This window comes from Rhincodon typus, chromosome 4 (genome assembly GCF_021869965.1).
Source record: "Rhincodon typus isolate 14 chromosome 4, sRhiTyp1.1, whole genome shotgun sequence".
Classification (NCBI taxonomy): domain Eukaryota; kingdom Metazoa; phylum Chordata; class Chondrichthyes; order Orectolobiformes; family Rhincodontidae; genus Rhincodon; species Rhincodon typus.
This window is the reverse complement of record NC_063335.1, coordinates 73,305,508-73,321,120: the sequence shown is the minus strand read 5'-3', so window position 1 is coordinate 73,321,120 and position 15,613 is coordinate 73,305,508. Positions and strand designations below refer to the sequence as shown.

Genomic DNA, 15,613 nt, shown 5'->3' with positions numbered 1-15,613 from the left:
TATGTTTATTGAGCCACTGCTCCCTCAGCATCTTAGTTGACCTTGAATTGAGCTCCTGACCTCATATTCTCTCCGCCACAATGATTGTCAACTTCCATTCCTGCCCTTGCTTATGCTCTGCTAATAATTCATAAACTTCAGCTCATCCAAAACTCAACTGCCAATATCTTCACATCCATAAAGTCCTGCTCACCCATTTCCCCTGTAATCACCAATCTATATTGGCGTCAGGGCCACCAAAACATAATTTTTAAAATCCCTCCATAACCTCACCTTTACTATTGCTGTAATCATCCTGCTCTACAACACAAAAAAGCTTGCAATTCTCCAATTCTGCCCTCTTGATCTTTTAACTTGGTTTCTACTAATTTACATTTAAAGCAACTGATTTCAAAGTACTTTTTTTAAAGAGTCCTTCAGGCTCTGTATGTATTCTATCAGTTTTTTTTAATAATAGTTACCACTCTACTTACTGTTGATTGTAAAAAGGAATATTTTAACTAATTTTCAACATATAGTATATTAATGAGAGGAATTGATTGACTCTTGATTGTTAGCATTTAACATATATTAATAGTTACTTGGTGACATTTGCTGCAGAGTTTCTGAAAACTATGCATATGAAGTGAAATCTTTGAGATCAATTTACTTTGGGCAGGAACAGTAAATGCACTTAAATTGGAATCTGCGATTCATGTTAAGAAATGTCAAGTGAAAAATAATTGTTTTCGTCATAGTAATAATGTCTATCCTCACTTTACACTATCAAATTACTTCAAATAAAAGCAAAGTACTGTGGATTCTAGAGATCGGAAATAAAAACAGAAATTTCTGGGAAACTCAGCAGAATCTGTGGAGAGAGAAACGGATTTAGCATTTTGAGTTTGATATGGCTCTTCTTCAGAACTGTTTTTAATATCAAGAATTGCTTCAGTTGGTTCTTTTTAGTAACTTAATTTGTGAATGAGTGCACATTCTCAAATTATGATATAATGCTAAATAAAAAGAAAATATCCCGTTGCATAGATAGGACTGCGGTCTTGCACATCTATACAGTTCTTACTACTTGCGTGATATTACTTTATTAGGAATGGACTTGGTTGGATAGAGGCCAGGCTGCAAGTCAGTGTACCCAAGTACTTCCTGGACCTTACTGGAGCCTATACATTGTTTGTTCTACATGACAAATATCCTACAGGTTTTTTTTTTTGCTATGTCTGTGTTGTAGTAGTTTATTTCAATTTTGAGATTATTGCATAGTAATGTATATATGAACAAGGAACAAGAGTAGGTCACTTTGTCCTTGGAGGCTGCTCCGCCATTCAGTAAGATCATAGCTGACCTGATATTGAACTTAAGTCTACATTCCCGTATATTCTTGATAATCTTTCATCTCTTTGGTAATCAAGGGAATATTAACTTGCTTGAAGAAACTAAAGGTGGATGAGCCTGGAAGTGTTGTTCTTTGCTTCACTGTTAAGAAAACTTGATAGCTTCCAAAACCTCCGTCAAGAAGATCCAGAGGCAAAAAGAGACCAAAATATGGCAGGGAATCAAGGCAGTCTGTACGATTCTACACCAACTGCCTCCTTTCACAGACCCCAAGAAAAAACTAAAGAATGCCCTGAAATGTCAATAGCTCTGACCTTGGCTGCCAAGAATAACACATCCTGGGGCTCATTTGTCTTTATGTGTTAAGAAAAACTTGCATTTATGTATTCTTTATCAGTATCTCAAAGTGCTTAATAGCCAATTAGGTACTTTTGAAGTGTGCTCATTTTTCAAGTAAGACCGTAAGATGTCGGAACAAAAGAGGACATTCAGCCCATTGAGTCTGCTCTGTTATTCAGTGAGATCGTGGTTGATCTAAATTGTTAACTCCACTTTCCTGACTTTTCCACATAACCCTTGATTTTCTTTTTGATTAAAACTCTGCCTATCTCTGCCTTGAATATATTTAATGAACAAGCTTCAACAGCTCTCTGTAGTAAAGAATTCCATGGATTTACTACCCTATGAGAGAAAATATCCTCATCATCTCTGTCTTAAATGTGCGACACATTATTCTGAAATTATGAATGTTGGCCCTAGATCATCCCACAAGGGGAAACAACCTTTCCACATCGATCCTGTCAAGTCCCCAAGAATCTTGAGTATTTCAATAAGGGCGTCTCTCATTCTTCTATATTCCTATATTCCAATGGGTACAAACACAATCGTCGGTACAAACACAATTCGTCTTAATCTCCCCTCATAAGACCGCCCCATCAGACGTGATATCAGCCTAGTGAATCTTCTCTGGACTACCTCCAATGCCATGATATCTTTCCTTAAATGAGGGGTCCAGAACAGTTTACAGTATTCCACTGTGGCCAGACTAGTACTTTGTACAGTTTAGCAAAATCTTATTACTTTTATATTTCATTCCTGTTGAAATAAAGGCGAACATTACATTTGCCTTCCCTATTAGCCACAGAACTTGGATGCTATATTTCTGTTATTCATGGACGAGGACTCCTAACCTCCTCTGTTATGTAGCTTTCTTCAGTCTTTCATCATTTAAATAATATTCAGTTCCTCTATTCTTCCTGCCAAAGTACTTAACCTCTCATTTCCCAATATTATTTTCTACCTGCTGAGTTTTTGCCTGCCCACTCAATTTAATCTGTCTATATCCCTCCGCAGACTCATTGTACCAGCCTCACCACTTGCCTTCCCACCTATTTTTATGTCATCATAAATTTAGCTGTAGTGCATTCACTTTCCTCAACAAGTTACTAAAATTGTGGCCACTGCACTGATCCCTGTGGCATACCACTAGTATGGGTTGCCATGCTGAAACTACCCCCCAAATCCCATCACTTAAAAATGAAAACCGGCAGCCAATTAATGCTCAGTCAGCACCACAAATGGTGCTATGTTAATGACTAGTTAATTGGACCAGGTTGCTAGCAGACCAGGCCAGAAATGTATGTAGTATTCACTCCAGGCTGCACTTAGCCTTAAAGTTAAGGTCATCAAATTGTTGCATACAGTTTGAATTTTGAACCCAGACTTCAACTTCCATAATTTTTAATAACCTTTTAAGATATCTCTTGACCTTATCTCTTAATCCCAATAGTTTAAGAAGGGAATAAAGAGATATTACTGGCAGCCTGATCGTGAGATCTGTGTCATTTCTGTAATTCTATATGCCAAGACCAAAGATGGTGACGTGGTTTTCACAAACAGAATTACTTTTAAAGTATATTTATTCACTTCAACCTATTTTTGAAATTAGAAACCAGGATGGAGGGCTGGTTATCGATACCAAACAGGGCAAACATCAAAAGATATGGATGGAAAAAACAGGTATGAAACTTGTTTCTTTTAAATTTCAAAGATGTACAATGCACTGTTGAATTGCACATTTAACATGGACAAAATATCCTTTTTGATAAAATGTTTTTAATGTAGATCTAACTAACAACATCTGGTTTAAAATATAAATAGAGTAATAAATATGCAAATATTCATGAGAAAGTAAAATTTCTTATTCACACTAGGTAACAGCATGTATTTAAAATTGAAATTGGGAACTTGAGGAGAGTGTTGTAAAGCAGAGGTTGACCCCCCTCTGATAACTAAAACTGAAACACCCAGAGAGGCTCACCTTGCCTCATAATCTATTAAAAGAAGTGTGAAAAGTAGTATAATCTGCCTCTCACCTCCCAATTTGTGATTAAACAAAATGAAATCCTTTCACTCACTCTCTAATCAATAAGTAACAATTTATTTATCTAACCGCGAACAAATTAACAGGTCTACTAACAAACCAAACAATTCCCTTCTAACTACCAACTATTCCCGAATAAAACAAGATTCTAATGATATGCTGTTCCAATAGATGTAAGTACCACTTGTGTAAACCAAAATAATAAAAAAAATTAAAACTTAATGTCTCAAAATTACAGCCAGGATACGTCTTTTGGGATGTTCTCCACTGTTCTTCAGTCAGGAACACCTTTCTCCGTCGTATTCTTATGTCAGGAATATTAGCTAAGAGTGCTGCTATACCTTTAGCTAGATGATGGTTACTCTGAGAGTTTAAAGAGTTCTGTGAGAGCCAGTGATTTTTTTTTTCCTTTAGAGCTGATGGGTTGTTAACTCTATTAGATGTCAGTTGCTCTCACACCAATTTTCAAATGACTTGTTCTTTTATAGCCTTGATTATCTATTAATTTCTTACAATAGGATTGGTCCCAGGTTGTCAAAACCATCAGATTTAAATTTAATCAGAGATAGTAGGAACTGCAGATGCTGGAGAATCCGAGACAACAAGGTGCAGGGCTGGATGAACACAGCAGGCCAAGCAGCATCATAGGAGCATTCTCTAAGTGCCTGGTTTAAATTAATTGACTGATTTTCAAAATGGTTGTCTTAATAACAAAATGAACTACTCCTGAGTTGCTAACCACACAGTCTTTTGATACAATGTTTTAAATTCAGGAGATCTCTGTGCACTGCATATTTGTTATAATCTCCAAGCCTAGAAAAAACACATCATCTTTTAAAGGGACCACACACTTTTCCCCCCTATCATTTTATAAACATCAAATTCTAACATCCTACCTTCCAATCCACAAATATTCCTCCCAACTTCACAACAAGAGAATACTATCATGCAGCTACTTGACCAGCTGTACTATTCATTTAGGCTCTTAGCTGCTCTGCAATTTAATTTCATATTTCTTCCTCAGCACCATGTCCTGGGAGCATTACTCCATTTTTCGGTAGTGGCAGAGGCTCTTCCTGACCTCTTTGCAATTTTATGTGGGGGCAGGCAAGATCAATGATGGTTTGCCTGCTCTCACCACAGTTAAGGCACTTAAGTGGTGAAGAAGAGGTATTCATGGCAGGATGCAAGCCCAGCAGATCAGTCTGCTCTGGCCTTGGGCAAGAGGGGGAAGTTCCTCCTTCAACATTGGGCAGAGATGCTTTCAAAGTCGGCCCTCTCATAGCAGTGTGAGGGGTGGAAGTTTAGTCTCAAATGGGACTGCTGGGATGCGCCTTGCCAATTTTTCGGGTGGCAAGGTGGGACATTCCATTATCTGATAATTCTTGCTTTGATATCCTTATCTAACCAAAATGTATTAGTCTTATCCTTGAAAGCTCAAATTGGCCTCATATCCACAAACATTTTGGCAGAGTTCCCTGTTGGCACTATTCTCTGTGTGAAAATTTACTTTTTGATTTTGCTCCTGAATGGTCTGGCTCTAACTTTTGAGTGTGTCTTCTTGACTGTGATACCTTAAGCAAGGGAATAGTATCTCTGTTTCTACCTTATCAATTTCCTATCATCAATTTAAAAACCTTGATCAATCTCTTAAGTAGAAGTGAATACAAGCCTAGACATACTTCAGGAGATATTGTATTGACCCTGTCATGTGTCTCTTTCTAAAAGGTAATATATCCTCCAAAAAGGTAGTGCCCATTTTTGAACTTCATACCCCAGATGAAGTGTGGCAAGGCTATATACAGCCAAAGTAGTCATTTTCCCTTTTACATTTCCAGCTTCCTCGAAATAAGACCAAACTTTATTAGTCTTTTCAATTGATTTTTGTACCTACCAATAGTTTTTAATGATTTATTATACCTGGACTCCATAGATTAAATTACAAGGAGAGATCACCCAAACTAGGGTTGTATTCCCTGAAGATTAAGTGACTTTACCAAAGTTTTTCAGATATTAAGGGGATCGAAAGGGTAACAGAGAGAAATTATTTCTGATTTGGAAGTCTAAGACGAGAGGACATTGTTGAAAAATTAGAACTAGGCTCTTTCAGAAGTGAAGCCATGAAAAATTTCTATTTGAGAGGTTGTAGAAGTTTGGAACTGATTTCTACAAGAGAAGCCATGTTATGATGATATTGTCACTGGACTAGTAATCCAGAGGGCCAGGATAATGTTCTGGGGACATGGGTTCTAATCCCACCTTGGCAAATGGCAAAATTTGAATTCAATAAAATCTGCAGTTAAAAGCTGGTCTAATGTCAAATCTGTTGACTATCATAAAAACACATCTGGTTTACTGTCCTTTAGAGAAGGAGATCTGCCATATTTTTCTGGTTTACCCAAAATCTAGTTGATTCTTAACTGCCCTATGAAGTAGCCACTCAGCTCAAAGGTAATTGGAGATGGGCAAGAAAAGTAGGCCTTGCTAGTATGCCCACATCCCATGAAAGAATTTTAAAATTAACTGTTTTGCTAAACAAAGGCAATGGGGCTAAAGAGTGAAATTAAGCCACCTGACATTGAATGACAGGACAGTTTAAAAGAGTAAAGTGGCCGCTTCCTGTTCCTTTGTGAACTTGAATTCCCAAATTTCTTGTCTTTCTGTAATTCCTGGTTTTACACCATTTAGAAAATATTCTGATTTACCTGTTTGTGTGTCCAAGCTCACATTTGTCCCATTGAATTCAAAGTTTTGCCAGCAAATACAGCTCGTCTTGATAATCAGACCTCCAAGATTTTGTTAATAATGTTGGTCATGCACATAAGAAAATTTCAGTTTGGATAGTCAGATTGTGCTGACCAGCGTGGTGACTTTTTTTCTTGGATTTTTGCTAACAAATGGAAATTTTTTTTAAAAAATCTTTTGTATATCTTTATAAAATGTTGTTTAAAATGTTCATTGTAATGCCAAACTTTTCTTTTATCAAAGTATGTCGTGGTCAGCAGCAGAAAAATACTATTTTACAATGATGAATTGAATAAAGAGCAATCAAATCCATCCATGGTACTGGATATAGAGTAAGTACAACCTTTTTAATACTGAGGATGTTGCAGACAAAAGACATAACAAATAGGGGATCCAAAGTGGAACACACAATTGGATGAGTAACTTGTCTGAATTAGAAATTGTAGGATACTGATTGGAGGCATAATGTCTGACTGGGAGGTGGAGGGGTGGACACTGATTGAAACAAATTCTAGTAGGGGTACTTCTGTTGTTTCACATAATGGGAATGGCAGCAAAGAGGAAATGTTACTTGGCAAGTAATCCAGAGGCCTGACCTAATGCTGTGGAGACATGAGTTCAAATCGTACTGTGGCAGCAGATGTAATCTAAATTCAGTTGGTTTTAGTACATCTTTGTAATTACAACCATAAAACTTGAGGATTGTTATAAAAAGCCATCTCGTTCACAAATGCCCTTTAGACCCTGGACCAATGATTTAATGCTCTAAGTGCAGGCACAGGTCACAAAAAAAATTCTTCTCTGGACAAAGCCTGTCCATCTACAAAACACAAGCCTAGATGCCTAGATGAATGCAGCTTGAGTAACGTTCACAAAACTTGGCACCATCTAGGTTAAAACAACCCACACCTTTAGACTCAATTCACAGTCTTCACCACTGGCCCACAGATGCAGTGGAACATCATTCACAAGATGCACTGCAGGAACTTGCCAAGGCTCTTTCAACAGATATTTTCAGACTTGTGAGCTCTACCAGATTTAAGAATGTGGGCAGCAAATGCCTGGGAATGCCACCACCAGCAATCTCGCTCCAAATCACACAGCATCCTGACTTGGACTCTGCTAATTTTGTCAATATCAACTGCTGAAGAGTCCAGCTTTAACATATTGCACTGGAAAACAAAGCCAAACTATGAAACTTACTTTCGGGCCTAGACCCTTCTTCAGAAATCTCCTCTGATGCTGGTTGGCCTGCTGTGTTCATCCAGCTCTACACCTTGTTATCTTAAACAGGATGCTGCTCCATTTACATGATAAATTTGATGCTGAGAACAGCAAAGACAGATTTCCCTTTCTATACACCAACTTGATGACGTGAAGACATAACAAGGGACTTGTACTTTCTCACCAGATAGTATAATCATGACCTATGAGGAATTTCAATCTGAATCATAAGTTGCAACTTTTTTTGTTGGATTCAAATGATTAATCAAAAGATTAAAAATATATAGTAACAGCCTATCGTCTTCAGCAATTAGTTTCTAGTTCCCATGAATAAGCATTTTATGATTGGTTTTCTTTCTAGAGAATTTTTAACTCCAAGTAATTTTATAAATAAGTAAAATTATGAAAAGGTTGCATATCCAACAATAAAGTTAAAAATGTTTACATTCATTTTATCTTGAATTACATATTAACAAGCATGTACGTAATGAAATCTGAGAATCACTTGTATCTCTAAGTAATTGTCTTCATGTTCCAGCAAATTATTCCATGTTCGTCCTGTAACACAAGGTGATGTATACAGGGCAGAAACTGGTGAAATTCCTCGAATATTCCAGGTGGGTTATTGAGCTCAGCTAGTTTCCATAAAATGATTTTTGGTTTTTATTATTCTCTGTACTCTAAGAAATGAAGGTATGTTATGGTTGTAAAGAAAAGAGCTTGTTCATGTACAGTGAAAATATATTGGGCCAGAAATTCTGTAGCAGAGAGGTTAACAGAACTCCCCATTAAACTGTAAATTGAACAACAACCTCCAGCAACAGTAACTGAGCAATTAAAGGCCAAAAATCAGCAAGTTACTATCCAAGCTTTTTACAACGTTGCACTGTAATGGTGCCTCGTTAAGAAGTCCTATAGTGAAGCAGGTGGAAATGAATGTTGTTAAACTCGCTTGATGTAAACACACTGAGTTCAGGAGAGGTTAATTGGATTTATCCCATTCCCCTTTCTCAGGATGTAATCACCATATCAAATTGGAATTGTTGACTATACCTGGTTCAGACAGACACTGCTGCACATTAACCATTTCTCTCTCTCTCTGCTCCTCTCTTTCTCTTCCTCCTCCTCCCTCCCCTCCTTTTCCTTCCCTGTCCTCTCCCCTTTCTCTTTCTCCTTCTCCTTCCCCATCCTCTCCCTTTCTCCTTCTCCTTCCCTGTCCTCTCCCTTTCTTTTTCTCCTTCCCCGTCCTCTCTATAACTGCCACACAACCAGCTAGATATGCTAAGGCCCAAAATACTTCAATGGAAAAGCATAAAACAAACCTGCATATGAATCAGTCCTCTGGATTGGACGCATTATTGGATAGGTCAGGATGTAGTAGTAGAAGATCTCAATTATCAACAGTTCATATTTAAGGCGCACTTTTATTATAATCAAAGATCTCAAGCTAACTCAAAAAGGAATATTGAGAAACAAAGTATATATATGATCCATATGAGGTGATATTAGCTCAGTTAACCAAAAGCTTGGACAAACAGGTATGTTTTAAGAAGGTTCTTACAAGAGGCAAACAAAGTAGAGAGGAGGGGAGCCAGAGGGAAGGAATTCCAGAACTCTGAACCAAAGCAACTAGGGTCACAGCTTTTAATGGGAAACAGTTATGAATTAAAATGCTCAAGAGGCCAGAATTAGAGCAGATATCTCTGAGGTTTGTCAGGATTGAAGAGATTATAGAGATAAGGAGGGGCAAGGCCATGGAGGGATTTGAAACAACTGTATGATGACCTGGGCCTTAGAGTTTTGATGATTTAAAGTTCACAAATGGTAAAATCCATCCAGCAGTGTCTTGAAATAGATAATTTTATTTCAGTTGATTATAATAATCATGGCTTGTCATTTCCATTCAATTCCATCTAAATGTAGTAGAAAAAAGGCAGGAAAGTGGAATTGAGGGTTATCAGAACAAACTTGATTTTGAATGGTGAAGCAGTCTCAATGGCCTGAGTGCCCTAATTCTGCTCCTATGTCTAATGGCCTTATGATGAAGTCAGTTGCTGCTGATAAGGAAAACTACAAGTTTGAAGAGGAACAAAGTCAGGCCATATCTTTAACATCTTAGAGTAAGGAAGCTGCTTTCTATATTAAGTTCTGGTTAATTACAAATAAAAAGGTAAAGGAGAAAGAAAATAAATATGCCTGAGGGAGCTGCTAAGGAGAACAGAAAACACAGCTTGATAGGTTTGCAAAAGAAAAAGAGCTTACTGAAAGAGATAATTATTCCAAAGAGAAGGTAAAGCTGCTAGATTGATTTAAATCAATACAAGAGGGGAAGCAGAGCTGGAAGGGAAAACTAACTCACAAATTTCAAATACTTTATTGCTCGAAAGGTTTAAGGGTATATGAAAGTTGTTTGCTGGCTCCTAACCCAAGATTATTTCGGAATGAGTAACATGATTAGTAGCCTAGTAATTACATCTACACTTGTAATTATATCTACGCTTGTTCAGCAGCACGACGACGTGGAGAATAGGCAAAAACAGCAGTAGATGTTTTTTGAAGAATGGGGACACAGTGGTAAATGGGAGTAAACATGACCAAAATCTAAATAGGTTTTTGTTTTAAACGTAGTGGATTCCCTGTGGTAGTGTACACAATGAGTCATGGGACCGTGTGGATTTGCAGCTCTCAGCACAGCATTGTATCTCATTCAGAGATAGCTTCTTGGGTTACCCAACTGAGTAAGGGCAGTGGAAGAGATTCTAGTTCCAAGTCAAAGAGAGACAAAGACCAGTCTGTTGGAGAAAATGAAGTCCAGTCTTGCAGAGAATGAGAAAGTGTATTGAATTCAGTTATTGGGCAGAAAGTGAGGAAAGAAGATCAGCTAACGTGAAAGACCCCTTTAAGAGCAAGGGAGAAGATACCGAGAGCTCTGAGTGGGATAAGATGGGGTGAGGGGCAGAAAAGCTTTGTTACCTGCGTCATCTCTGGCCCACCTGAGAGCACATGGTCTGAATGGCATTAAGCATAACCCCATACTGTCCTACGATTTACCTTGTATAATACTACAGAAGAGCCCTAATGTGGAAAAGAAAAACTTGAATATCCATTTGCAGTTTTGCTCATGTTCCCACAGTTACAGATATTGGGCAGAGTGATTCCAAGTATGTGGTTTGATTCACCTTGTGTCTCTAATATTGCAGAATGCTTCTGCTTTTGACAGTTGTGTAGCCAGTTTTGAGGCATTTAACTTTGTGGTTTGAACCATTCATTTAAATTATTGTGTTTTTATGTGTAAATAATCTGTGAAATATGTTACTTTTCAGATATTATATGCCAATGAGGGTGAATGTCGGAAAGATGTAGAAGTAGAAGCTGTGCAGTCAGTTGAAAAACCTGACTTTATATCTCATAAAGGTCATGAATTCATTCCTACACTCTACCATTTTCCTACTAATTGTGAAGCTTGTGCAAAGCCTCTATGGCATGTCTTCAAACCACCAGCTGCACTGGAATGCAGGCGATGCCATGTTAAGTGCCATAAGGATCATTTGGATAAAAAGGAAGATGTGATTGTGCCATGCAAAGGTATTTAATATTTTACATGATCAAAACTAAAACTATGCTAACTTTAGCCAGCATTCTTCATGTTTACAGCAAAAGTCAGTACCTGCTAAAGCAGATTTTTTAAAAAGATCAATCATGGGATGTAGGTGTCCCTATTAATTCCAGCATTTATTGCCCATCCGTAATTATCATTTAAAATTGATGATGTTCCACTTGAACAGCTACAGTTTGTGTAATCTAGATCCTCCTAAAGTGCTATTAGGTGTGCATTCCAGGGTTTTCGATCCAGCAGTGATGAAGGAAAGGCAATGAAAACTTAGAAAATATAAGTAGGTATAGGCCAGTTGGCCCTTTGAGCCTGTTCCATCATTCAATATGATCATGGCTGATCATCCAACTCAGTACCCTGTTCCTGCTTTCTCTCTATACCATTTTATCCCTTTATCAAAGAACTGTATCTAATTTCTTCTTGAAAACATTCGATGTATTGGCCTCAACCACTTGCTGTGGCAGAAAACCACAGGCTCACCAATATCTAAGTAAAGAAATTTCTCTTTCTCCTCAGCCTGAAATGGCCTACCTTACATTGTTAAACTGTGACCCTAAGTTTGAACTCTCTAGTCATCAGGAACATAGTTCCAAGTCAGGATGGTCTTTATCTTGGAGTGGACGTGTTCCCATTTGCCTACCTCCTTGTTCTTGAAGGTGGTGAAGCTCGTGGGTTTAGGGAATGCTGTTGAAGAAGCTTGGTGAGTCATCATGTTGCATCTTGTGGATGGTACCTATTGTAGTTAAAGCGCATCATTAATGTATATAATGAATGTTTAAGGTAATGGATGTGGTATTGAACTCCTGAATCAGTAACCTCAGTGAGTGAAAAGTATTCACTTCTACTCCTGTCTTGTGGATGGTTGAAAAGCTTTGGGAAATTGGGAGGACACACTAAAAAAAACCCAAACCTGAAAAACTTTTCTAGCCATAATATTCAAATGGCTGGTCCAGTTAAGTTTCTGGTCAGTGGTGTTCTTCTGACCTTCCCAGGATATTTCATTGAATCTCGCAAGTATGGAAACAGGCCATTCCACACCAACTCTCCAAATAGCATCCCACCAGATTTACTCTCCGTCCCAATCCCTCTAACCCTGTATTTCCCATTGCTAATTTACCTAACTGGATACTATGGGCAATTTAGCATGACCAATCCACCTAAACTGCACATCTTTGGACTGTGGGAGGAAACCACAGCACCCGGAGTAAACCCATGCAGACAGTGGGAGAATGTGCAAACTTCACATAGACAGTCCCCCGGGTCCCTGGCACTGTGAGACAGCAGTGCTAACCACTGTGCCACTGTGCTGCCCCTATTTCTGTGAGGGAATTGACAGTGGTAATACCGGTGAATGTTATATAGAGATGGTTGGATTCACTTTTCTTGGTAATGAATTTGGCCACTATGTCACTTGCCACTATTCAGCCTAAGCCTGAATTCTGGCCAGATCTTGTTGTATGAAGGCATGAACTACTTCATTATCTGAGGAGACAAATGGAATTGAACATTCCAATTGATTTCATTTGGGCATCCCCATTTCTGACCTTAGGACAGAGGGAATGTCATTGATAAAGCATGTGAAGGTGATTTTGCCAAGGTCTGTGCCTTGAGTAACTCTCACAATGATGTCCTTGGATTGAGATTAAGAGTGTTCAGAAGCCACAGCCATCCTCCATTATGCTGGGTGCTTTTCTGGTCAGTGGAGAGTTTTCACCCCCCCGATTCCTAATGATATCAATTATACTCCTGTCTTATGGATGGTTGAAAAGCTTTGGGAAATCGGGAGAAGACACTAAAAAAAACCTTGATGTCACACTCATTCAAAAACTGTCTTAATATCGAAGGTAATCACTGTCAATCCATTTTTGGCATTCAATACATTTTTTTCCATATTTGGTTCAAGGCTATTATGAGGTCCGAGTCAAAATGAGCATCAGCAAGTTTAGCTTAGCTATACGTCCAGCAAACACACGAATGCTGGAGAAATTTTGAAGAGTCATTTTGGACTCACAACGTTAACTCTTGTTTCTCTCCACACAGATACTGCTAGATCTGCTGAGTTTTTCCAGCATTCTTGTGTTTGTTTCCGATTTCCAGCATCCACAGTATTTTGCTTTTAGCTATACATGCAGTTTGTTTTGGTGCACAAGTCTTCAGTATTACAGCTGTAATGGTGACACACAATTGATCTTTGCTGTATTCTTTGCATTCACCCATTTCTTAACTTCATGTGAAGTGAATAGAATTAACTGAACTCAGATATTTTCTCTAATGATGTTGGCTCAGGAGGAAGCCAAGGTGGATAACCTTTCTAACATTTCCAGCTGAAAATGATTGTAAACACTTCAGCCATGTCTTTTGCATGGCAACTCTTCTCATCATTGAGGATGTTAATGTTTATGGAGCCTCCTCATAGCATTAGTTGTTGAACTGTCCATCACCTTTCGCAAATAGATGAAACAGCACTACATAGCCACGATTGGATCCATTGGTTGTGGACTCACTTTGCAATATGACTACAGACAGAGCTTCTGTTTAGCATGCATTTAGTCCAATGTTTTGTAACTTCAATGCATTGATCTCTCATTGAGCAGGGTTGTTGGTAATGGTAGAATGAGGAATATGCTGCGCCAGGGTACAAATCATAGTGGAGTTTGGCGCTGCAGATAACCCACGGTATCTCATATTCAGCTGTTAAATCCATTCAGAATCTATTCCATTTGGCATAGCAGTAATACTATACAACCATTATAGGTGGACCTTAACAGAAAGATGGTACTTAGTTTGTTCATGGACTCTTGCTATGATTGTTCCGACCAACTCTATCACAGATGCATCTGAGAGAACTAGACTGGTGAGGATGAGGTCACGTAGCTTTATCCTTTATGACTGCTATGACTTTCAAAGCTCAGTCAGCTGTGATGCTGCCAAGCCACTTGTTGTGATGGATACTGCAGTACCCCACGTAGTATATATTCCAAGCCCTGTTATGCTCAATCTTTCTTCAACAAGAAAGAGTGCTGATCCATAAGCTGACAGTTCAGTAGGTGGTAATCAGCAGAAGATTTCCTTGCATCTTAGACACCATTGTATTCCAGAATCAGAATTGAGAACACCCAGGACCAATCCCTCCCTAACCATCACTCTGTCTGGTGGGACAGAATATAACTCAGGGATGGTGATGGAAGAGTCTGGGACATAGTTGAAAATTTACTTCTTATGAGTAGGACTATGTTAAACAGTTTGTCTAGTCTGGAGAACATCTTTTCCAATTTTGATGCAGTTCCCAATGTTCATGTGGAGGACTTTATAGGATCTCCTCGGCTGGATGTGCCTTTATCACAACCAGTGCCTGGCTCAATCCATTTGGTCTTTAAGTACCTACTCACAACTGTAAAATTAACAAAACAGGTCACTGCTATGGGTCTGTAATCATGTACAGGTCAGATAGGGTATGAATGGCAGGTTTCCTTCAGATACGTTTTATGACAATCTGGTAGTTTCATGGTCACCATTGCTTTTTATTCCAGATTTATCTAATCGGCTAAATTTAAATTTCCCAGCTGTCATTGCAGTATTTGAACCTTGTGATTCTAGATCATTAATCCAGGCTTCCGAATTACTAGTTGATTAACATAACCACTTATGCTTCCATATGAGGACTGATATTCCTCATAAACTGAAATTTACATATTGACCATGCAATTGAATACGATACTCTGCAATAAAATTCAACGTCTCATGAACTGCCCACCATGATTTCCTGTCTATTTTCAAATATCACACTGGTTGGCCAATATACTCAAGCTAAAAATAACAGTTTTAATTTATTTACAAACAGGTGAATTACACAATAAGAAAGACATTGCAAAATGCCATATTGTACATGTGTTAACAAGACAATTGTTTTAAAACAAATTGCTGTATTTTCCAGTAAATTTTGTATTAAATTAATGATTTCTTTGATGTAAAATCAGGCTTTGTTGAAGGACAGACTCACTTTTTTCTGAATGGTTAGCCAATCTGGCTAGAGATGAGATTTTTTTAACCACTTGAGTTGAGGCAATAATAGCAGTTAGCTTGTTGTTTGCAGTATAATTCACACTGGGCACACAGCCTGTGTTCTCACCAATGTAACATGCTGCCACCTCCTCTCCCCCAACATGTTAATTTCCAACACACCAGCCTTCAATGCTTGCAACAGAATCTAACTGGAATGTCTGATATAATTTTTATGAAGCTGTGTTGCTATACAGATTTCGCAATTGGAATTTCTCTTTTTAAATTTCTTTCTGCAAGACATTACAAATAACTAA

At 38.2% G+C, this 15,613-nt stretch overlaps 1 protein-coding gene across 1 annotated transcript in view; it reads left to right on the top strand.

Annotated features, from left to right (window-relative positions):
* LOC109932883 (rho-associated protein kinase 1) overlaps nt 1-15,613 on the top strand; it is a 107,378-nt gene that overhangs the window by 82,347 nt on the left and 9,418 nt on the right. The window contains exons 20-23 of the mRNA XM_048596134.1: nt 3,281-3,351; nt 6,704-6,792; nt 8,223-8,301; nt 11,008-11,269. Of these exons, the coding sequence (XP_048452091.1) occupies nt 3,281-3,351; nt 6,704-6,792; nt 8,223-8,301; nt 11,008-11,269 (501 nt within the window). The remainder of the gene's footprint in view (nt 1-3,280; nt 3,352-6,703; nt 6,793-8,222; nt 8,302-11,007; nt 11,270-15,613) is intronic.